This window comes from Nyctereutes procyonoides, unplaced genomic scaffold (genome assembly GCF_905146905.1).
Source record: "Nyctereutes procyonoides isolate TBG_1078 unplaced genomic scaffold, NYPRO_anot_genome, whole genome shotgun sequence".
NCBI lineage: Eukaryota > Metazoa > Chordata > Mammalia > Carnivora > Canidae > Nyctereutes > Nyctereutes procyonoides.
Genome location: NW_026575020.1, coordinates 35,651,636 through 35,674,604, shown reverse-complemented (window position 1 = coordinate 35,674,604; position 22,969 = coordinate 35,651,636). Strand labels below are relative to the sequence as shown.

General features: G+C 54.3%; 1 protein-coding gene across 1 annotated transcript in view; it reads left to right on the top strand.

The window, feature by feature from the left end:
• The window catches only part of HMCN2 (hemicentin 2), a 146,437-nt gene that overhangs the window by 28,529 nt on the left and 94,939 nt on the right, over window positions 1-22,969 (top strand). The window contains 13 exon segments of the mRNA XM_055329177.1: window positions 477-597; window positions 2,298-2,561; window positions 5,195-5,339; window positions 5,779-5,900; window positions 8,164-8,436; window positions 9,549-9,690; window positions 10,198-10,325; window positions 11,112-11,225; window positions 13,535-13,684; window positions 19,755-19,943; window positions 20,558-20,653; window positions 20,927-21,054; window positions 22,715-22,859. Coding sequence (XP_055185152.1) covers window positions 477-597; window positions 2,298-2,561; window positions 5,195-5,339; window positions 5,779-5,900; window positions 8,164-8,436; window positions 9,549-9,690; window positions 10,198-10,325; window positions 11,112-11,225; window positions 13,535-13,684; window positions 19,755-19,943; window positions 20,558-20,653; window positions 20,927-21,054; window positions 22,715-22,859 — 2,017 coding nt within the window.

Sequence of the window (22,969 nt, the reverse complement as noted above, 5' to 3'; positions counted from 1 at the left end):
GCAGGCTGCTGCCTTGGAAGGGTGTGAGGTCCTGCTGGTGGGGCAGACATTTGAAGAGCAGCTGCTAGGTGCCAGGCCCTCGGCTGGTGTAGATGCCACAGGCGAAAGGGCAACATGGGCCCCTACACTTCAGTGTCAGCGTTTTTGAGCCAAGAGTTCTCATGCCAGTGGGGAAGGCAAGACAGGGATTAAACATGCAGGAGGCAGATGAGACCGTGGGTGTTGGGGGAGCAGCTGGAAAGGCAGAGCAGCTTCAAGAGTCCCAGTCAGGGCAGTGTCATACCTGGGGCCTCTTCTACTGCATTTGGGGAGCCTAGTGCTGGGCCCCCGGGGAGCAGGGTAGTTGCTTGCATGCCTGCAAGGGTGGGAGATTCCAGCTGCTGGCACCGGGGGCTGGGCGGGGAGGCCACCTTCTGCCCTGGAGCTGAGGTGCTGGAGCCGGGCACCCTGGTGATGTGGGTTTGGGCCCATGCTAGGTCTATAGCAGTGGTCGCCATTCAGTGAGGATCACAGGTGTCAGCAACATCGACTTCCGTGCCGGTTTCTCCACCCAGCCTTCTCTGGACCTCAATCACACCATTGAGTGGCCCCTGCAAGGTACAGTGCTCCTGACCCAGGGGGTGATGCAGAGCTGCTTTCTGGAGAGGAGGGGCTTGCTTTTGGGAGGTGGGGGAACCTTGGGGGTCAGGCTATGTGTGTGTGGCTAGAATGGGCCCTGCGGAGGCTGGTGGGGTTTGGGAGCCTAGGGGGATGTTGGAGTTGGAGGTATAAGGCCAGTTTTCTGGTTAGAAGCTGCCCACTGGGATCTGGGGTTTCCTGTGTGCCCCATCATGGTTCCATCTGGAGAAGGTTGGGCTCCAGAGCAGGCAGGGGCTTTTGGCCCAGGTTGCCAGAGTTCCATGCCAGAAAATACCATCTGATGGCCAGATCAGGGGTCCCAATTTATAGTTTGGGAAGTATGATCCCTCACCATGAGGCCATTCAGAGGATTTTGCTGGGACCAGCTCAGAAGGGAGATGGGCAGGGAACTAGACCAGCTCAGGCTAACTGTGGACCAGTGACCGGTGACCAAAATGGTAAACACCAGATTCTTAGAGCTTTCAAGCATGTATTTTGTCTAACATTTGGCATCCTTGTCAGCCCTCAGTTCTGTGCCAGGACTAGCAGTAACATCTTCAAAGTGAAAAGGGGCTGCTTGCTTATTTAGTGCTTGTTTTTCCCAGTAGCAGGAAGGGAGTGAGGCAGGGAAAGTTTTTTCCTCTTCTAGAGCCAGGAGAGAAAATAATCCTAAAGGCAGTGCTTGACAACTGGGGGTTCCCTAGGGCCAGTCCTCAGTGGAAGAGGGGGAAGGGGAAGCCATGGGGGATCTTCTTTGGTTTCTGCTTTTAAAAAAGATGTGGGTCTGAGACAGTTTTTTAAAAAGGGGAGAGAAAAACAGCAAACAGCAGTTGGCACTTGGCTTCAGTGCAGGGGCATCAGAGAGTGGGGGAGGCTGTGGTTAACTGGAGTGGTTGCCCCACCATGGGGAGTGTGCCCTTTGCTGATTGTTGCAACATGAGGATGGGGTCCAGCCCTGACACACATCTTTCTCAAAGGAATCTGGACTTCCAGATTTTTATATGCCCTTTCCATATTGTTCCATGTTTCTTCAAAAAAAAATGTAATGCCTTTGATGGATCATACCAACCACACCCTCAGTTCCCTGGTTTATGATCTCTAAGACAAAAAAATATTGTTTGAAAAAGGAAAGGCCTTAGCCATGTTCCCAAATCCACTAGGGGAATTATGAAACCCGACTCTAGTTCTCTATTTTCTGGACTAGTGTGAAAAGTCCATTTTTAATAAGACAGAAAAGAAGATCAATGGGAAGCTGAACAGAGGAGAGAGGATAGGCAGGAGTCAGAGTTCCCAGACTAGCATGTGCCTCACCTGGTCCCAGAGCCTGCCTGATGACACCAACCCCAGAGTTAATAGGGGATGGGTGGAGTGGAGAGAAATGCCCTCTTCGAGGTCTACTCCCCGAGAGCCCAGGCCGGAGATGGGAGGCGATGTGGCCGTGGGAAGCCGTAGTTTGGATGGACAGTGGCGTTTCAGGACCACGGACAGTAGCAGGCCCCCCTCTGTCTCTCCATCCCCAGCAGTAGTTGGCACAGGGACAAGAAGGTGAGGGAGCCTGGAGGTAGGAGGGCCAAGCAGCCTGGGGTCCTGATTGTGGCCTGAGGGTCTCTTCTTGGTTGGGGAGGGTCAGGGAGCCTGTGCAGACGCCCGGAACTTCTTCCTAACCCTTCTCTCTGCAGGGGTGCCCATCTCCCTGGTGATCAATTCCACGGGCCTGCAGGCACCTGGCCACCTAGACTCAGTGGAACTCTCACACAGCTCAGGGCGGCCCCTCCTGACTTTGCCCACGCAACCCCTCTCCAATGGATCCACCTATCAGCTGTGGGGCGGACCACCTTTCCACGCCCCCCAGGAGCGCTTCTACCTCAAGGTGAAGGGCAAAGACCACGAGGGGAATCCCCTTCTCCGTGTCTCTGGAGTTTCCTACAGCGGGGTGGCCCCAGGTAAGTGATTGGCTCTTACCACTCCCAGCTCCCTGGCTCACTGGGAGACCCAGTTCTTCCAGGAAACCTTTTCTGATTGGATGAGATTAGGAAATGTTCATTAAACTTTGATGAGCAGCAAGCTCTGCAATTCATGATGCTAAATACTGATATGCTTCAGATGTAGCAATCAGGTCAAGGATTAAGTACAAAGCCATCCATCTGTCCCTCCACCCATGCATCCACGCATCCACTCACCCATCCATCTGTCCATTCACCCACTCATGGATCCAAACATCCATCCATTCATCAGTCTATTCATCCATCCACCATCCATCACTTGTCCATGCATCCATCCATCCAAATATATGTCCACTCACCCCCTCGTGCATGCATGCATCCATCCAGATACCCATCTAGCATTCATTTTGTGCCAGTCATGGTGCTAGACACTGTAGGCACAGCAGTGGCAGTGGCGGTGGTGGGGGTGGGACAGGGCAGTGAGTATGGGTATGCTCTTCCATAATAATAATCATAATCGTGGTAATACTAACCTACTCACCATTTTGAGCACCTCTCATGGGACAGTCCTGAGCCAAGCACTTGCCACACATTAGCTCACTGAGTGCTTATATTTCTGAGGTGTGTCCCCATTTTAGAAATGAAGAAGCTGAGGCTGCCTAATTCACAGGGTTGCCCTGAGAGTTCCATCAGCTAATACACATAACAAGACATCTCTTGGGTGCCCTGAGGCTGTGCCCAGGATGGGTGTGTTGTGGGCCAGGGCCCTCACATGTGGCAGCTGCTGTTATTCTTATGCCATTGTGGGCACAGGTCATTTTGTGGTCCTGTCTTTCATTATGTGTGGCTTCTGCTTGTCTCCTTGGGTCTCACATCCAGGTCTGAAGCTCCCAGAGCACAGGGCTGAGTTTTTGGCTCTCCAGTTCTGCCTCTGGTCCTGGCCAGGGATATCTGAGTTTACCGGCCAACAGCCTCCTTGTTGGGCTTTGTTCCATTCTCCTACTCACTCCCCCTTTCTCAAGGTAGTGGCCTGGGGGGAGCTCACAGAGGTGGATGTCCCTGACACCACATCTTCTTTGCTGGGGATCTCTTGACAAGGGGACAAGGGGCAGACTTCTGTCTACTTCAAGCAGGGATGCAGGGAGTGCACTCAGGTGCCCACAGTGAGGTGGAAGACTTTGAGAAGCCAAGTAGGGCAGGGTGGGGGGCGCTGGGGACCCCTTCTCTCAGCCTCCGGCCTCCACTCCTCTGCTATGGTCCCTGGGCCCCTCTTCCCTTGGCTTTTATAACCTCGAGAAGGAATTTTCAGAAAAGAATTTCAGCAGAGGCAGTAACAGCCTCTGTTTCTCTCTCTCCTGTTCTTTCAGATGAATCCAAGGGTTTGGGGTTTAGCTCAGGCTTGTGTTCTTCATCTCAGCTCTAGATTAAAAAGTGTGTGTGTATGTGTGTGTGTGTGTTGGTGAGGCAGGGAGAAGGGAGGTGGTTTGGGGTTTTGTTTCCTTCCCCACCTTCTAGGTCTGGGAAGCCGGGAGTCTGGCCAAGAGCAGGAGGCTCTGGGTTTGGAGACATGGCGGGTGGCAGGGCTGGGCCTCGGGTCCCTGGGCCCATTGAACTCATGGAAAATGGGGCCCGAGCCGGCCGCACAGAGGCTTCCAGGGTGTGTGGGTGAGTGGTGGCTGCTTTGCACACAGCTGAGGACGTGGCTGGATGGTCCGACATCCCTCTCCTCTGGGATGTGGCAGGGAGCCTGCAGCATGATGTCACCGGCCGCCCTCCCGCCCCCAGCTCTGGGCTCAGAGGACGTCTGGCATTGTCTCACCCATGGAGCATCTCTGGTGGGGATGGGGGGAAGCGGGGAGGGCAGGACAAGAGCTGAGCATACGCCCGCCATCCCTCAGCGAGGCCCCGACAGCATTGACCCTGCGGGGGAGTTCTCAGACCTTCCCCCTGAAGTGGTTCCAATAGCCAAGGAGAGAGAATGTCTCACCCCAGGAGCAGGGAGAGGTGTGGGGGGTTGTCTCACAGGGCCCCCGCGGGGCTCATCACAAACTGAGATTTCATTGAAGTGTCTTATCTTAAAAATGCGTGTGAACTTTGCGTTCACAGCCATGCTCTAGCTTTGCTTATTTTTTAAAGAAAGGCTTTCTTCCAACATCCTTGGGTGAAACTGACTGTCCAGGCAGATGAGAGGTCTGGAAGCCTGGAAAGCCCAGTCTGGGGAGCATTTCATCAGATGTCAGGACTCTTCTGACTTCCACGTCCTGGGCAGTGGAGAAGGTGGTGGCACAGACAGGTCCGTCTTGGCTGGTCTTCCTGCAAACCACAGAAAACACAGGAGCTCATCCCAAGGGAGCTTGCCATGCCATGTGCACGTGCCAAGTACTTCCCATGCCCTGCCTCTCACCAACTCCCCAGACGGCCTGGTAACGTCAGTGCCAGGATTAGGCCCATTTTATAGAGGTGGAAGCTGAGTTTACAGGGGTAAAGCAACCTGTTCTTGGTGACCACCAAATGGCAGGGCCAGGGATGGAATCCTGGCCCCCTGGCTCAGCCCTGCAATCTCTGCATCACTGACAAGGGCAGGCTGTGGGGGGCTGCAGGAAGGGGTCCTTACTGCTGGGCCCTGCCTGCAGGTGCACCCCTGGTCAGCATGCCCCCTAGGATCCATGGCTACCTGCACCAGCCCCTGCTGGTCTCCTGCTCTGTGCACAGCACCCTCCCCTTCCGGCTACAGCTGCGGCGGAATGGAGCCAGACTGGGCGAGGAGAGGCACTTTCAGTGAGTGGGTGCTGGCCGCAAAGTATTCCCAGCCCTGGGGGTCTGAGGGGAGTGGGTGGCAGGAGAAGGACCATGGTCTTGGTCATATTGTTCCCCTGAGCACCTTGCGGCATGGCCTGGGATGGGGGAGTGTGGTCTGCAAAGCTCCCACTGCTGCTGTGGTCCTCCTTAGCTTCTGAAACACTCAGTCCATGCAGGGCCCAGCTCTATGGTGTCAGGGCAGGAAGGACTCTCTGAGGCCCTCCCCCTCCTGGATGAAAGTCAAGGGCTCAGTGACGGAAAGGGACTTGCTCAAAGTCACATAGAGCTGGCTGACTCTTCTTACCAAGTCTCCAAGAGGATTTGTCCCCTCTGGGCCGGGTTTAGGGGCTGGACGAGGCTGGGGGACCCTGGCTGAGGTCAGTGGGATTGTGTGCCTTCAGCTGTTCTGTATTTGCAGAGTATCGGGAAACAGCAGCTGGGAGATTCCACGGGCCTCCAAGACCGACGAGGGGGCGTATGAGTGCACGGCAGTCAGCAGGGCTGGGACCGGACGAGCAAAGGCCCAGATTGTTGTCACAGGTCTGTCCCTTCGGGCCCGTCCTTGTATACCCTCCCTACCCCCTTCGTGATTTTTCCCTCTAGGATATCCCCCGCCCATCTCCATCTGTGGGGGAGCATGCCAGCCAGCTGCTGAGGACTGTCCATCACCCAGAGTCCACTGCCCACACTGCCACCTGCCTCCTGGCGCCCCATTTGGGCCATCAACCAGGAATGGCCTGTGGATCTTAGATGGAGGAAGGTGGAGAAGCCCAGCTAGGGTCATGCTCTTGTCCGCTAGGCCCTTTCTGGGGCCACCATCCATATGGAAGTCCCCCCACCCTTAATGCTTCCTGGTCCCCGCCAGGATGGCACCATCTAGCTCAAGAAGATTGAAGATGCCACAGACAGTCTCAAAATGAAATAGGCTCTGTTTATTTATTTTTAAAGATTTTATCTATTTAATTGACAGAGAGAGAGAGAGAGAGAACAAGCAGGGGGAGCAGCAGAGGGAGAGAGAGAAACAGGCTTCCCGCTGAGCAGGGAGCCCGATGTGGGACTTGATCCCAGGGTCCTGGGATCATGACCTGAACTGAAGACAGATACTTAACCGACTGAGCCACCCAGGTGCCCCGGTTCTGTTTTTTAACTCAGAAATCTAAACTGTCTTGAAAAGAAGAAACGGAGCCCTAGAAACATGGAAATACTAGCCAGTCTGCAGCCTCTAATCTCACACAGACTCACCATGCTCCTTGCAGGAAGGTTAGGGGAGTACAGACAGGCAAAAGAAGACCCAGATAACCTGTAGCCTTATTCTAGAGACGACCTTAGTATTATACATACGGACACATATGACAACCTGGCTTTTTATCATCTAACAGTATAATGTGTCTGTGAACATGCTTCTATGGAATGGGTGAATTTTTACTTTTTTTTAAAGACAAACCCAATTTTTTAAAAGATTTTATTTATTTATTCATGATAGAGAGAGAGAGAGAGAGAGAGAGAGAGAGAGAGAGAGACTGGCAGAGACACAGACAGAGGGAGAAGCAGGCTCCACGCAGGGAGCCCGATGCAGGACTTGATCCCGGGACTCCAGGATCATGCCCTGGGCCAAAGGCAGATGCTAAACCAGGGCAGGAGCCACCCAGGGATCCCCACTTTTTTTGTTTTTTTATTAAATTTTTTAAAAATTATTTATTTATTTGAGGGATGGGAGGGACAGAAAGAGAGAGAGAGAGAGACAGAATTCCAAGCAGATGCTGCCCCATGTGGGGCTTGATCTCACCACCCTGAGATCACAAGCTGAGCTGAGATCAAGAGTTGGCTGCTTAACTAACTGAGCCACCCAGGCGCCCCATGTTTTTCCTTTTTAGAAGTGATAAGGATAGAAAAAGAGAGCAGTATAAGGAAATGTGCACACCCAGTCTATAAAAATTATTAATCACTAAAATTTTGCCATATTTGCTTTCTCGTTCTCTGGCTAAACTATTTTAAACTAAGTTGTAGGCATCCTGATGTTTCAGGATTTATCTCTCTCTCTCTTTTTAGAAAGTAGATTTTCCCATATAATAAAGATTTTTATGATCATGCCTAATAAAATGAACAGTAATACCTTAATGCTATTTAGTTTGGCTGTAGTCAGACTTTCTCATTTGCCCCAGAATAGTATTTCTGGCTGGTTTCTACAATATCAGTTTTCGGGGCTGTGAAGCTCACATGCTCTTTGGGACATCAGGTCACTGGCACGTGTGGACCAGCATGGATCCAGCTTCTTCCTTGCCAGTTCTCAGGCCCATGTCCCTGTAGATGGTCTCTGATCGTGTCACTTATGCCTTTTTCCTATCACAACAGTGTTTTTCTTAGCTCTTGCCTGCTCTGGGGGCAGTGGCCTCAGTTCTATGTTTTGGCTGTGTTGTATCCCTGCTATTTGCACAGAGAATAACTCTGGACTCATTACTGTTTCTCCCCTAAGGGTGACTTCCAAGGCTCTGTCCCCCAGGGTGGAATTACTGGCTGACGGGGTGAGAAGAGTGGTGTAGATCTTGTTACATATCGCACTTGGCTGTCGTGTGGAAAGCACACACACACCACGCAGCCTTTGCCGGGTGTGCGATGCCAACGGAGAACTGAGGGGAACGGGCCCTCCCTAAGGGTGCACCATCCCAGGATGGTGAGCAGATGTTCTTCACTGCTCTGCTGGCCACCGGGTCCTAAGGTGTCCATTACAGGGCGGACCTCTGGAGGCAGGAACCCCCAGCCTGGGTCAACCCCTCTGCATCTCTCCTCTGTTTTGTCCCTTCAGACCCCCCGCCGCAGCTCATCCCCGCCCCCAACATCACCGTGTCCCCCGGGGAGACCGCCATCCTGTCCTGCCAGGTCCTGAGTGCGGTCCCCTACAACCTGACGTGGATCCGGGACTGGCGAGTCCTGGCGGCCTCAACAGGCAGAGTCACCCAGCTAGCCGACCTGTCCCTGGAGGTCAGCCGCATCACCCCCAGTGACGGTGGGCGGTACCAGTGCATGGCCAGCAATGCCAATGGGGTCACGAGGGCGTCCATCTGGCTCCTGGTGCAAGGTGAGGCTCTGCCTTCACTGCTGGCTGTCCTTCCAATTTAACCCAGTCCCTAGCGCTGATCCCCGGAGCCTGCCCATCGGTGCCTCTGCCCAGGCATCACGTCTGGCAGGCAGCCTTTGTCCTGTCAGTGTCTTCTGAATGTTCAGAGAAAGAAGATTCTATAGCCTCCTAGCATAGGTTTAGTGGTTCTCACTGTTGGAAAGTTCACCCTGATATTTGGCCTAAATTTCTAGTGCTATAGGCCAAGCCGGTTTCACTGTGTCCTGTTTATTTCCCATGTCGTGGAGCACTTCCATTGGGCCTACCCCCTATATGTAGGGCAGGGATGGAATCCGGGAAACTTCTGGAAGTCCAAAAACCACAATGTGGTTGGCAGGGGATGGGTGGCAGTGACCAGATTTTGGGGGCAGGGGCACAGAGAAAGCTGTGGAAAGAGCATCCATCTGGGATTTTCAGGACCTGGGTGTTGCCGTGGGTCCACCCAGGGTTTAGACAGATCCTTCTCTCTGGGCTATTTCCCCAAATGTCAAAGTGAGCATGTTGGGACAACTGTTTCTCTCTTCTGCCAGCAACTCTTGGTTGGTTGCCCAGAGTGTGTTGAGAAGGATTCTGAGGCCCTATCTAGGCCCTGCCATGTCCATTAGTTATGTCTGCCACTGATATGGGAGGGGCCTGCTTACCTTTTCTGGATGAGTTGGCCTAGTGGGGTCTGTTTGAGTCTGACCAGCCTATTATATTGTGAATTGAACCTGAGTTTGGGGCCAATACTCAGGCAGGCCTTAGTGTCCACCCAGGGCCACTGGAGATGACAGTTGTCCCCAGCCCTGGCATCTGCCTATCTGCCTAAGCCTCCCCAAGATGTTGAGCCCAGAGCAAAACCCCAGGGAGCTTGAGGCTCTCCCAGAGGCATTGAGAAATCCACCTTGTGCTTGGTCAGCCCCAGTTCCCAGGAAAGCCACTCCTAGGGATTTAGGCCCTTTGGGGCCACCTTTGCTTCCCGCATCTGGCCCATCTATGACTTTGGGGTTGGAGAGGAGGCTGGGGCTGGGCTCCTGGGACAGCATGGCTGCTCCGACAGGCTCTTCCCTGCCTGTCCCCTCTTGATACTGCAGAGGCCCCGCAGGTCAGCATCCACACCCCGTCCCAGCACTTCTCCCAGGGAATGGAGGTGAGAGTGAGCTGCTCGGCCTCTGGGTACCCCACACCCCACATCTCCTGGAGCTATGAGGGTCATGCTCTGCAAGGGGATAGCAGGTAAGGAGCCCAGGACAAGGGGCTCTGGGGGTGGGGGCAGAAGGACTGGGTGAACAAGGACTCCTGGGGGTACACCTCTGGGCCTCCATCTTTTTACCTGTAAATGGAGTGGGGGGTGCGGAGCAGGGAGAGGGTAGTATTTGCCTTGCCTTCTTCCTGGGATCATTTGAAACTCAGGAGCAAGATCACTTTGGAAATATAACGGTACCTTGTAGGAGCTCAGGAGTCAGGAGTTATACTAGAATCCAACAGACCTGTTTTTGCCACTCGGGCTATGTGACCTTGGGCAAGTCGCATTACTTCTCTGAGCCTCATGAATTAAAAAGGACAATCTATGTAAAGTTCTGAGCACATAGCCAGGCACAGGGCAAGCGGTCCGTATAAAATGGTGGTCACTAGTGATGTCATTAATTAATTTGTTATTGATGATGACTGAGGTAGTCCTCATGTGACCTGACCTGACCAGCCCCTTGCTGCTGAATGTGTTGTTTTTTGGCATGACTCCAGAATTCATGTGGATGCCCAGGGAACCCTGATCATTCAGGGCGTGGCCCCAGAGGATGCTGGGAATTACAGCTGCCAGGCTGCTAATGAGGTCGGCACAGACGAGGAGACCGTCACCCTCTACTATACAGGTACTTGGGGCCCGGGCATCTCAGAAGAGCCTTTTCTCCTCTCTTTCTCTTTCTCTCTCCCTCCCTCCTTCCCATCCACAAATGCTTGTTGAGCATCTACTATGTGCCAGGCACTCAGGGGTACAGCCGTGACACAGGGTCCCTGCCCAGGTGAAGCTTATAGTCTAACGAGGAGGCACAAAACAAACAGGCAAACAGTGGTACTTTCGGAGGGTCCTCTGAGAGCATAGGGCAGGGTGACATGCAGGTGGGGATGAGGGAGACATGGCTACACACAGGACCAGCCAAGGCTTCCGTGAGGAGGGGATGCTTGCCAGAGTTGGGAATGCGAAAGTGTTCCAGCCAGAGGGACCCAGTGAGGCAAAGGCCCTGAGGTCAGAATGAGTCTGGAGTGCTCAGGAGGCTGCAAGAAGGCTGGTGTGGGGAGAATGGGGGGTAGTCAGGGGGCAGGGATGGGGGAAGGATGGGTAGCCCCTGGAGGGTATTTTATTTAGGACCTTGTAGGGTTTTGGCTTTTATGATAAATGTAATGAGAAACCATGGGCACTGGGATGGGTTGATTCTAGGAGTGACTGGCTTTCATTTGAGGCCCTGGGTCAGAAACTTCTAAGAAACCAACAGTGGCTCCATCTTTCTGGTTCCTGCCGAATGGGGGGATGGGGAGGAGGCAGGGGTTGCAGTTCCTTCTCTGTCCTCGCCCTCCCCGCACCCCCCACTGTGAAAAGCTGCAGTGTTGCCCTAGGGAGTCTGTGAGTCCCAAGTCCCCCATCTGTTCTTCCCACGCAGATCCACCCACAGCCTCCGCTGTAAATGCCGTGGTGTTGGCCGCCGTCGGGGAGGAGGCCGTGCTGCTGTGTGAGGTGTCTGGGGTGCCCTTGCCCCGGGTCATCTGGTATCGAGGTACGTCAGGTGGGGGAGGGGCCTGGGAAGATGTCCCCTCTGTTTCCCCCCATGTGGAGACTCAGTTTTCCAGAACAGTCATGAGAGGAGGGGCACTGCGAATGGGGTATCTGGGAGGGCTGGCCTGTTCTAGCAGCACCCTGTCCCCTGGCCCAGCATCCACACGGCTCAGTGGTGAGGAGCAGGATTTAGAGTAGGCTCAAGTGTAAATTCGGGCTCCCCCCCAGGTGACAGCGGGCAGGTGACCTGGCATCGCTGAGCCTGCTTCCTTATCTGGGACACGGGGACCATCAGATAGGTTAGCTGTGTGAGGATGAAATGAGGTCACATAAGTAAAATGTTTGCACAAGCCTGGTGCACAGACTGGGCTTTGTGTTTTTTTTTTTTTAAGATTTTATTTATTTATTAGAGAGAGAGAATGAGTGGGGCGAGGAGCAGAAGGAGAGGGAGAAGCAGGCTCCCCGCTGAGCAGAGAGCCCAATACCGGACTTGATCCCAGGACCCTGGGATCATGACCTAAGCCAAAGGCAGACGTTTCCCTGACTGAGCCCTCCGGGCACCCCTGGGTTGGTATTTTTAGTGACAGTGACAGTGATATGGTTAGCTGAGAAACAGGGACCTTATAGTACCAGGGTTGTTCTGAGGCTCTCTTGAGTTCATGGCTGCTCCTGTCTTGCCAGGAGCAGAATACTAGCTCCGTCTCAAGGGTCAGCTACTCACGTGTGTTGCTACCTGGACACACTCTACCTCTCGTGGCACCTGTCACTTTGTCAGAGCCCACCTTGACTTTGACACAGATGCAGCTCAGAGTGTGAGCATTTTGTGCAAGGCCACCGCTGGATGGCAGAGGGCTCGGGACTCCTGAGTGCTCATGTCTCTCCTATCCCAGCCTAAAGCCTGCCCCAGGGCCCCTTTATAAAAGGGCCTCTCTCACTGGAATATTATTCAGACTGGAAAGGAAGTGGAATTCAAATTGTAGGGATGCCTGGGTGGCTCAGCAGTTAAGCATCTGCCTTCAGCTCAGGGCGTGATCCTGGGGTCCTGGGATCGAGTCCCACATCAGGCTCCTTGCATGGAGCCTGCTTCTCCCTCTGCCTATGTCTCTGTTTCTTTCTGTGTCTCTCGTGAATAAATAAATAAAATCTTAAAAAAAAAATGGGCAAGAATGTTGATAGAGATACCACCCCTGAACCGTACTCTCAGAAGTGGTTAAGATGGTAAATTTTGTTCTGTTTTTTTTTTCCCCACAACTGAAAAATTGTTTTCACTTGAAAACAAGGGATGAAATTCTGAGACCAGCATGGATGAGCCTGGGGGATGTGATGTGGGATGAGATGAACCAGACACAGAAGGACAAATATTCTATGATTCCACTCATGTGAGGGACCTAGAAGAGGGAGAGGTGTAGGGACAGACAGGAAAACAGTGGGTGCCAGTGGCTGTGGGCAGAGGACTGGGGAGTCTGTTCATCGGGGACAGAGTTTCAGTTTGGAAAGATGAGAAAATTCTGGAGACGGATGGAGGGGATGGTTGCACAATAATGTGAATGTGTGTAATGCCTTTGAACTGGACACTCAAAGTGCTTAAAATGGCAAAGTTTTGTGTTATGTACATCTTACCACAATAAAAACAGTAACAGATTAAAAATCAAACTAAAATTTACAAAATAGGTCGGAACCTGAAACCTGGGTGTAGACAACAGGTAGTAGAAATGAGGGAGGCCTCGGGGTGGGTTTTGGGATGAGGCCTCAGAGAGGCAGTCGTGACTGGGGTATGCTGATCCCAGGGTGACCTTAGACTCCCCCCAAGCTGATCCAGACCTCAGGCTGGGGCTGGGGCTGGGACAGAGGATGGGGGGCCAGCAGGGAGGCCCAGACAAGGAGTCTGTGGTGCTGAGCCTGTCGGATGTAGGGGGACAGTCTAGGCCTCACTCCTGCTCAACAGAGGGACTCAGGGAAAGCCCCCAGCAGGGAGACTTAAAACTTTTATTTTTAATTGGTAAAAAATACAAATAACAAACTTTACATCTTTACCCTTTTTTAGGGATACAATTCGGTAGTATTAAGTACATTATGTTGTTCTACAGCCGTTACCAGTGTCCGTTTCCAGAGCTCTATTCCTCATACAAAACTGAAACTCCATCCCCATTAAATAACAGGGGAGGAACGTTTTTGGGGAGGAACGTTCCCCCCACCCAGCACCTCCCAGACCTCAGCCCAGTGCAGTTATGGGAGCCCGAGGGTCAGGAAGGTCCAGCAGTCCATGGCCACTGTGGGCACCTACCTGATACTTTCCCATCTTTGGTCCAGGGGGTCTTGAAATGATTCTGGCCCCTGAGGGCTCCAGTTCCGGGACGCTGCGGATCCCAGCAGCTCGGGAGAGGGATGCTGGCGTCTACACCTGCCGAGCTGTCAATGAGATGGGCGAAGCCTCTGCAGAAATCCGGCTGGAGGTTGGACGTAAGTGTATACCTGTCCCCACCTGCAACCCTACCCCCTTGGCCCTGCCTCTGAGCAGGGAGGTGGGCACTCCACCGTGTAGAAAGCCAGCGTGGAATCTGTATCATGTGGCTCTGGAGCACGTGAGACCAGGGACACGGTGCCTCTTACTGTATGACAAATGGCCCCCAAACTTTGTGATTTAAACAGCAAGCATTTATTAGCTTCCAGTTCTGGAGGGTCAGGGTTGGAGAGTGGCTTGGCGGGGTGGCTGTGGCTCTGGGGCTCCGATGGGATTGTGCTTAATGCTTTAGCTAGGGCTGTGTCATCTGAAGGCTTGACTGGGGCTGGAGGAGCCAGTCTGGAGTCACTCGTGTGGCTGTTGGCAGGACGCCTCTGTTCATTCTCCATGTGGGCTTTTCTAGAAGCTTCTCCAGACATGGTTCCCATGAGCAAGGGAGCTGAGAGAGACAGAGAGAGAGAGAGAGAGAGAGAGAGAAAGAAGAGAGAGGGAGGGAAAGAGTGAGAGAAAATCTAACAAGGGAGTTGCAGTCTTCGTAAGCAGCCAGTCTTGGAAGTGACATATAGTCCCTTCTCCTATATTCTGCAGGTCACACAGACCAACCCTGGTACATGGTGGGTGGGAGGGGCTACTCAAGTGTGTGTGTACCAGGAGGCAGGGGGCCCTGGGGCCACCTTGGAGGCTGCCTACCACAGAGACTATTTGGTTCAAGCCTGGCCACTGTCATCCCTGAGACCTGAGTTCTTGCCTTGTCTCCATCACTTAATCTATGTGCTTTGGTTGAGTCACTGACCCTCAGTTTCTCTGTCTGTAAAATGGGGCTGATCATGCCAGGGGGCTGCTGTGAGGGGCAGTGAAATCAGACATATAGCGCTTAGCACAGGTTTGGCCCCTCTCAGGTGCTTGACAAACAGATGGGTGATTAGCCCCTTTGTACAGATGGGGAGTCCGGGTTCTTCTGTGGCTGGCCCACGGCCTCGGCCATGACTGTCATGACATCTGAACCCCAGGCCTACGCCCTGGACCCTGGGAATGGCTCGATGTTGTGGCCACAGCTCCTCGGCATGCTAGGTCAGGACAAACTGGGCTCTGAGGGGTTTGCTGTGGCCACGGTGGGAAGGCCAGGTGTTGGGAGCTCTGGGGAAGCACGGAGACCCAAGAATGTGCTTGTCGAGGCTGGTCAGGCTGGCCAAGGGGCTCCCCAAGGGCGGTGGGCAGCACTGGGTGGAGCAGGCCCTGGGAGTAGGGGGCTCTGGCCCTGAGGACAATGGTGCATGTTGGGGTTGGGTCCTCCCAGGCTTGGGGGCCCCTGAGCCCCCACTTGTTTGTTCTATCTCTCACTTGTGCCTCCCACACGCAGTCACTGGGTGGTCACCACCACCCACACGATGGCGGGTGAGACTCGGCATCTGCTTTCATGTTACTCTTGGTGTCAGGGTGGGAGAGGCAGACAGACAAGTGGAATACTCAGAGTAGCGAGCATTTGCAAGTGGTATCCATGGGGAGCTGCTGGTGCCCCAGCCAACACTGGGGTCTGGGAAGGCTTCCTGGAGGAGGTGATGTCTGAGGTGATCCCAGAAGCCATCAGTCAGGTGATGAACCGGGGAACAGTGTTCCAGGCAAAGGGAACAGCATGTGCAGATCTCCCCATGGCAAGAGAAGGGAGCCAGGGAGTGAGACAGAGCAGGGGGCAAGGGTGCCCAGGGGGGACCCTGTGGAGCCAGTTTACAGCCCCTCCCTGGGTTACTGCAGGGGTCACCTGGAGTCTGTGGGGAGGCTGTGGGTCATGCTCAGCCTCAGGAGCCCGGCACAGTTTGGGCTTCTGTCATCCTGTGGAGGTGGTGGGAGTTGTTAGGGCGGAGGGTGATGTGCTCAGATTTTCCCTGTGGAGACTGCACTGTGTGGCTCGCTCTTGGGTGGGGAGGGGTGGGTGTGGAAAGCTGCCGGCTCAGAGTCTGATAATAATAAACATTTAAGCCAAGATTTCTATGAAATTTGCGATGTCCCAGGGCCAGCTCTAAGCATGTTTCATGTGCGAACGTGTAAACCTCACGACAACTCTTTGAGGTGGGTTCTGTCATTGTCTCCTGTATACACGGGGAACACAAGACACAGAGAGGTTAAGTGACGGCAGAGCTGAGATCCGAACCCAGGATCCATCTGGGCCTTTAGCTCCTGGACTTCATCCTGACGCTCACAGCAGGATTAGAGAGGGCGTTGCTTCCCCACTTGAGCCTCGGCTTCCTGGTGTGCAAAAAGTCTCTGGGAGGCTGTATGAGTGCGAGGTAAGGAAGGCCTGGGGCCTGGTGGATTCTGATCAAGGTCGTTGTCATTGTTAATAGTAGGTTCTGGGTGAGCAGAGAGGGGGCTCCAGTCTTGGCTACACTTGGCACTGTTAGGGGAATCACCCTTTGCTCCATGTCTGATTTCTTTTCAGCAGTGCCTTATTTCTTTGGGGCCCGGGCTGACATGCCTGCTGGTCCTGTGCCTTCACCTGTCAGCAATTGACCTCAGGGTCGATTCCCAATGTGGGAGGAGGAGGAGACAGCTGGCATCCCAGAGGCTGGCTTCTTGGCCCGCTTGGCCATGGGTGGCCTTCGGCTTTAGGTCACGGAAGGGGTGGACAGTGGCCCAGCCACCTGTGTGTCTGGGGAGCGCTGGTCTGGCAGCAGCGGTGGGAAATCGAATTTCCTGCCCATCTGGGTGGCAGCTGTGGCCCAGCCTTCCTCGCCAAGCCCGCAGAGCCTTCCAGGGCAGAGGACGGCCAGGCGCTGTGCCCAACGCCTGCTGTTGGGCTGGGAACTGGCTTCCTGGTGGTGTTAGGGAAGGAGGGTGACAAGTGCCTGTGTTAGGGGACCCACCTGCAGGGCACCTTTGTGTCTCCTCTGGGCCTGGCACCTGGCACACTGCAGTCCCTGATCCAGAGCCGGGCTCTACTACTTATTTTGCCGAGTTATTTACCTCCCTGAGCCTTCTTCCTTTTGCCAGCTGTGCAAAGGGGTGACAGTAATAGAGCTTTACTCATAGGGTCCTTGAGAGATTTAATGGGAGAATGGGCTTCGTTCAGCATTTGAATGGAATAAATACTCAACACGCTGGCCACCCCAGGGCCAAGGAGGCAGCGTGATTCATCCCGTGGCTGGTGACTGGGGTCCAAAGCAGGTGCATCCTCCCCAAGCTCAGCACCCTTTCTGTTCCGGGGGAACAGCCTGCTCAGAGCTAAGTTATCTGTACCTGCTGGATTCTCATTGAGGAAAAGAGGATGCTCATTCTTCTGTTGCCTCATTTCGGCTCCTGCCTATGACAGGTATGGCCAGCGTCTGGGTGGCTTTTCCATCAGGCACAGCAGGCGTGGACCAGAGCCTGTGATACTTCTAGGGCCCCAGGACAATGCTCTGATTTTAATTTCTTTTAAAATCGGAAGGAAAAAGGGAAATAAATAAAATCGGAAGGAAACAAATGGATAACGGCAAATAAATGAAAATGAATCTAGCCTGAATTGTGTCTACCTTTATGTTAATGTGGTCGTAAAATAGAATTGTTAATATTTTTTTAAGGCGAAAGAGCCTCACAAGAGTCCTCCCACAGCCTTGGCTGTGGGGCTGCAGCTCCGGTCCCAATTTTAGGAGCCTTCCCAGGAGGGGACTGTGGAGGCCAGTCACAGGGACCCTGGCATTCCCAGGAGGGGCTGTGGACCCCCAGTCACAGGCATCCTGGCATTCCCTCTGAACACAGGGCCTGTGGAGCCAGTTTACAGCCCCTCCCTGGGTTACTGCAGGGGTCACCTGGAGTCTGTGGGGAGGGGCCCTAAAAGAACAGGGGGCTGAACCTCTGATGAGGCTCTGGGAAGCACACTAGGTTGGGAGCCCAGCCCTCTCTGACATGCTGCAGGACTCTGGGCTGGACCTGCCTCTGGCCTCAGTTTCCTCCCTGCAAATGAGGGGACCAGTGGGCCTTCAGGTCTGACATAGAGGATTCTGGGGTCCTGCCTGATTTGGGGGCTTCAGTGAGGGAGGGGGCGGGGGTATGGCTATGCCAGAGGCCGAGTCAGTGCTTTCCAGATGGGATCTGAGTCTGGGATTTGGCTGCTTTAGTTTTCACCCCAAAGAGAAGGCAGAAAGGTGGGTGCAGCTCTGGCTGAAACAGAGACCAAGGGACTGCTTCCAGGACACCGGGGGACACAGGGGTGTGGTGGTGAGAACCTGGGCCTTAGCAGTAGCCAGACCTAACTCTGAGCCCACCTCTACCATTGAGTTTGAGCTGTGCCCTTGGACAGCCTCCTTCCTCTCTCTGACCTTCAGTTTCCTCATCTGTAAAATGGGGTTGTCATAACATCCACTTCTTGAGTTTAATGGGGCCATCGATGAAATTGTGTTTCAAAAAGCACCAGCACCATCACCTGTCTTTAGTAGGCATCCCAAATGCTACCTTCTGTATGTATTATTTGCTATTAAAAGTCGGCTACCCCTTTCTTGTGGGAAGTTCAAGTCTGAGAGGAGCCTGGGGAAGAGAGTGTACTCTGTAATGTCCCAGAGTCTGGAGATGAAGCTGCGCTGCTTGGTGGCTAAGGAGGGAGGGGTCACGAAGCAGATCTGGCTAGATGGAGTGGGCAAAGGCAGGCTCTGGGGGTATCTGGCCCTGGAGCTGAGCCTCAGCTCTGCCCAGCAAGGGAGGATGTTGCAGTCATGCCTCCCGGGGCCAGGGCTCTGCAGGAGCAGTGATCCTGTCTGAGGCTTTCTGGGATTCTGGGATTCTTTCTGGCAGCTGCCAAGCCCCAACAAGAAAGAGAGGCGTGCGGGTGGTGTCTGAGGCTGTGTCCAAGACTGCTGGGTCCTTGCAGTGATTTTCCAAGTTGTGTTTATATCTCCTTGGAACATCCCTAGTCCCCAGGCCAGGAGGGAAATTTGATGTCATGATTTGGATGGATGGGGGAGGTTTCTGGAGGGAGGCGGGCAGAACAAAGAGATGGAGGATTTTCCAGGGTGTTGGATGCCAGGGGTTAAAAAAAGGCTGGTGGACCTTCCTGGTCATGGTTCTGAGGACAGGGACCTGGAGATAGTGCCCATGAGCTTTGGGGACAGGGCCTGGACCCATCTGGAATTGGACCAACTCCTAGCTGGCTGAAGAGCAGGAAGGAACATGGATTTCTGTTTGGAGAAATAACTTATTTTCTCCTGATTATAGATATAAGATAATGCTTAGAAAAAAAGCTTAGAAGAAACACTACAGACTGTTAACAGTGGTGACCCTGGGGAAGGGCGTGAGGTTTGGGGTGTGGGGAGCAAGAAGCGGGGGAAGTATATTCTTGTGTATTACTGGAATTTTGTTTGACTCCCGTGAGCAAGGCAGTCCTCGTTGAGAACTGTTGTCCTGGTGCCATGATTAAGATGGCCCTTTCCATGCTCCGGTGTCCCATTTGGACCATCAAGTGTAAGGTCACTGAATTTAGAGGAAGCATGTTTTCATTTTGTGGTGGGGTTGTAAATACTCGTTACAGAAATATTAATAAACAGAGATGTAGAGGAGAGAGTAAAGATGACCATTAATCTCTCCACGGATTTGGCTTTTTGGGCATCAGGAAATGGTTGCCCAAGTTTTAGGGCACTTGCAAGAGGAAGCTCCTCTTGGCCCAGGAGGAAGATGAGAGAGGGTAGGGTCTCCGGGGTAGTGGGGCTCCTGTGGCTGGAGCTTGACTTGCTGCCCCTCGGAGATGGGCTTCACGGGAGATGCGGCTGCCTGGAGCAGGCTTGTTGCCCCCCTGCATGGCGAGGCACAGTGAAGCCCCCGTGACCCCATGCAGGGGGATGAGGCATGGCGGCAGCATCATCCCGCCAAAGGCTGCTCCCTCTGCCTCATCCCCGAGAGTTCTCCAGGGCTAGACCCTGTCAAGCTCAGGTTGGCCCTGGAGCCCTGGATATGAGTCAGCCCCAGGTTCAAGAGGGTGAAGCTGGGAGAAATGGAAACTCCCAGCAACTGGAGGGGAGGCCGGTGGCGCACGGTGGGGACCATCCCCTGGGGGGGATGGTGGGTTCAGCCACCAGGCATGGCTGACTGGTCATCTCCCTGCAGATGCTCCCCAGCTGATGGAGCTGCCCCGGGATGTCACTGTGGAGCTGGGGAGGAGTGCCCTCCTGGCGTGCCGGGCCTTGGGCCGCCCGCCCCCGATAGTCACCTGGCGCCGTGGAGATGGCCAGCCTCTGGGGCCCCGCCGGGGCGGCAGGACTGGGCAACCTGATTCAGGAGTGCTATTCTTTGAAAGTAAGAGACTGGATCTGGGGGAGGGTGGACAGGGGAGACAGGATGGCTTCTGAGCCAGTCTCAGCCCCCAGGCCGGGTGGCTCAGAGCAGAACCTTGGCCCCTGGCACTGACCATGCGTAAGGGTCATAGTTTGGTTGAGTGACTGGTCAAGTCATTCTACTACTATGAACCTGTAACAGTAATGATAAGCACAAAACCTACCACTTGGGTTTAACCACAGGACTCCCGGAGGGGTCACTGTGTGGATAATACACATTAAGCGCCCATCATGCTTCCTGACGTGTGTTAAGTGTTATGTGTGTTAACCATTGCCAGATCATGGCCACCATCATCACCACTCCTACTGCTGCTCTGTGCCAGGCTGGATGCTGGGCACTGTGTTTGCATCAGCGACCCCACCCCATCATGCCACAAGCCATGGGGATTCATAAATGTTCCCTACTCTGCAGATGAAGCCAGGCCTTCCTACCCTTCCTTCCAAGGCCTGGCTGCCTCCCCCCAGCCTTCCGACCTCACTTCTGCAGGACCGGGCTGTGCCGAGGGCTGCCTGCACCTTGGGGGTTGGAATGGTGGTGTGCCCAGGCAGTCAGGCCTGCCTCTTTCTGCCCCTTAGGTGTGGTCCCTGAAGACCAGGCCTCGTATGTCTGTGAAGCTCAGAATGTGTTTGGGAAGGTCAGGGCAGAGGCCTGGCTCGTCGTCACTGGACATGGTTCGCTGGTGGATCTGAGGAGGAGGGTTTGGTGGGGAGGTTGGGCCCCCCAAGGGAGGCCACCCCATGGCTACGCATCCTCTGAAACAGATGTGTCCATGCCAGGTTCTCCAAGAAGAGCAGCATGCCCCAGGAAGTGTACCCTCTGAGCCTCTAGGATCCCCTATCCTGATGCTTCCACTGGTTCCCTGGTGGGGGGCAGTGGGGCCTCTCTCCCCCAGATGACCACCCATGGGAATCTAGTGTGACCCATACCATCTCCTGTCCCAACAGCCCCACCACAGATCGCCAGCAGTGCCTCTACTGTTCGGGTCCTGGAGGGGCAGCCCGTGTCCCTGCCCTGCATCATCCTGGCTGGGAGGCCCCTCCCTGAGAGGCGCTGGCTCAAGGCGGGCCTGCCCGTGAGTGCTGGCTCTTTGGGTGCAGTGGCAACGTGCTTGGGGGATGGGAGGGGCTGTCAGGTTTACTGCTCAGCCTCTACTTTGCTGTTCTCTGGTTTTGGAATGTGCTCCTTCTTCCTGCCTCTATTTCCTGCCTCTTTCCAGAAATCTCTCTGATAAATGCACCGATAGCATCTGTCACCCTCTCAAATCCTGCCAAGGATTGTGTGGCTGCTGCTGGTCACCCCTGAAGGTCAGCAGGAGGACGCCGCACTCCGTTAGTGCTAAGGCTGGAGGTTGGAAGTTAGGGGACACAGAAACAATGCTTTTGTCCCCCCCATTCTGACGGTTCCAGGGTAGAAATGTGGCCTGTATGGTTTAGTACCTGCCCTGAGTACATAGCTGGGCACACAGTGGCTGCTTTCTCCATTCATTGGTTTGGTTTTCTTTATTTTCTTCTGTTTCTCCTCTTGTGGCCACTCCTTCTTTGCCTCTCACTTTCCCTCAATTCTTGGGCCCTGTCCTCAGACATACTGGGGTCCTTGTGCCCTAAAGGCCATAAAGAAGTGCTTTCACTGCAGCAGGTGGGCAGACACTGGACATCCAAGGAGGTAGTGACCGTGTGACTGTCTTTCTGGCTCCTGCTGGCCTGGTCCCAGACCCTGGTGCAGGGCAGACAGGGTCCTGCCCCTGGAGCATATGGGCTTTGCAGAGTTTGGTCATGCAGACGACTCACTCTGCTGCTTGTGTGATTAGATAGGACCCTGAGGAGGACCCTGCCTGGGGGTGTGGCTTCAGCAGTGGTGAGGAGCCTTCCAGAGTAGAACCTGATGGGGCAGGTGCAGAAGGAGTGGTCCTGGGCCTTGTCGATTCCAGGACAGGGAGTGGCTGGAGACATGGAGTCTGTTTTAGCTCAGCAGGGACACCGCGGGGACCCATGTTGGACCGCTGAGCACCACAAGCAGAAACCTTCTCAAGCTTGCTCAACATAGAAGGGCCTGGTGCCCAGATGGCTCAGGGGCGGTTCTGAGAACCTGAGTGCAGGGTGTGCAGCCAGGCTCACAGGACAGGGTCAAGGAGGCAGAAAGAAGGCTTGGGCCTGGTGGAAAGGTTTTTGAAAGGACCTGTCACCAAAGACAAACTGACTAGACATCTTTACAGAGGTTACTGCAGCCCCATTCTGGACCAGTGCTTCCTGCCCCATCCTGGTCCCCATGAGGACACATCTGGGTGGTCACCAGGAGCCACCATTTCTACTTCTCTCCCTGGGACCACATCTGATGTGGCCACACCTTTGTTCTACTCTGTATGGCTCTGTTCTCACCCCACAGGAGTTTGTCCTTCCTCTCTGTAGCCTTGGTGTGGCCCCAGGCCCTGCTTAGTAAAGGCCCTGGCCCCAGCTCTGCACTCTTGGGAGAGGCTCCCATGGCCCACTAGGGTCAGGCAGCTTGCCCTGGTCCAGCTGGCCCTGGGAGAGTGGGGTCAGAGGTGTGCCCGAGGTCATGGCCACCTAGCCCTGAGGGTCTGTAGGTGGGGAGGAGTCTCAGAGAAGGAGCAGGGGTTCTCCAAACCCCTAGCTTCTCAATCCAGCCTGGCAGGCAGTGTGGTTTCCAGAGCATTCCATCTCAGCTGGCTCCGCATAGGGCTGCAGTTCAAACTGAGGCTTCCTCACCCTCACCAGCTCCCACCTGGCAGCCAGCATTCCATCCGAGCAGATGGCAGCCTCCACCTTGACCGGGCACTGCAGGAGGATGCAGGGCGGTATAGCTGTGTGGTCACCAACACGGCTGGCTCTCAGCACAGGGACGTGGAGCTGGTTGTCCAGGGTGAGTCCCAGGGTGGATGGGGGTGGGGGGTGTGTGATGGGATGGGGAAGGTGCATGGGGAGAACTCGATCTTCAGTACTATTCTTAAAAAAAAATCGTGCAAATCATAC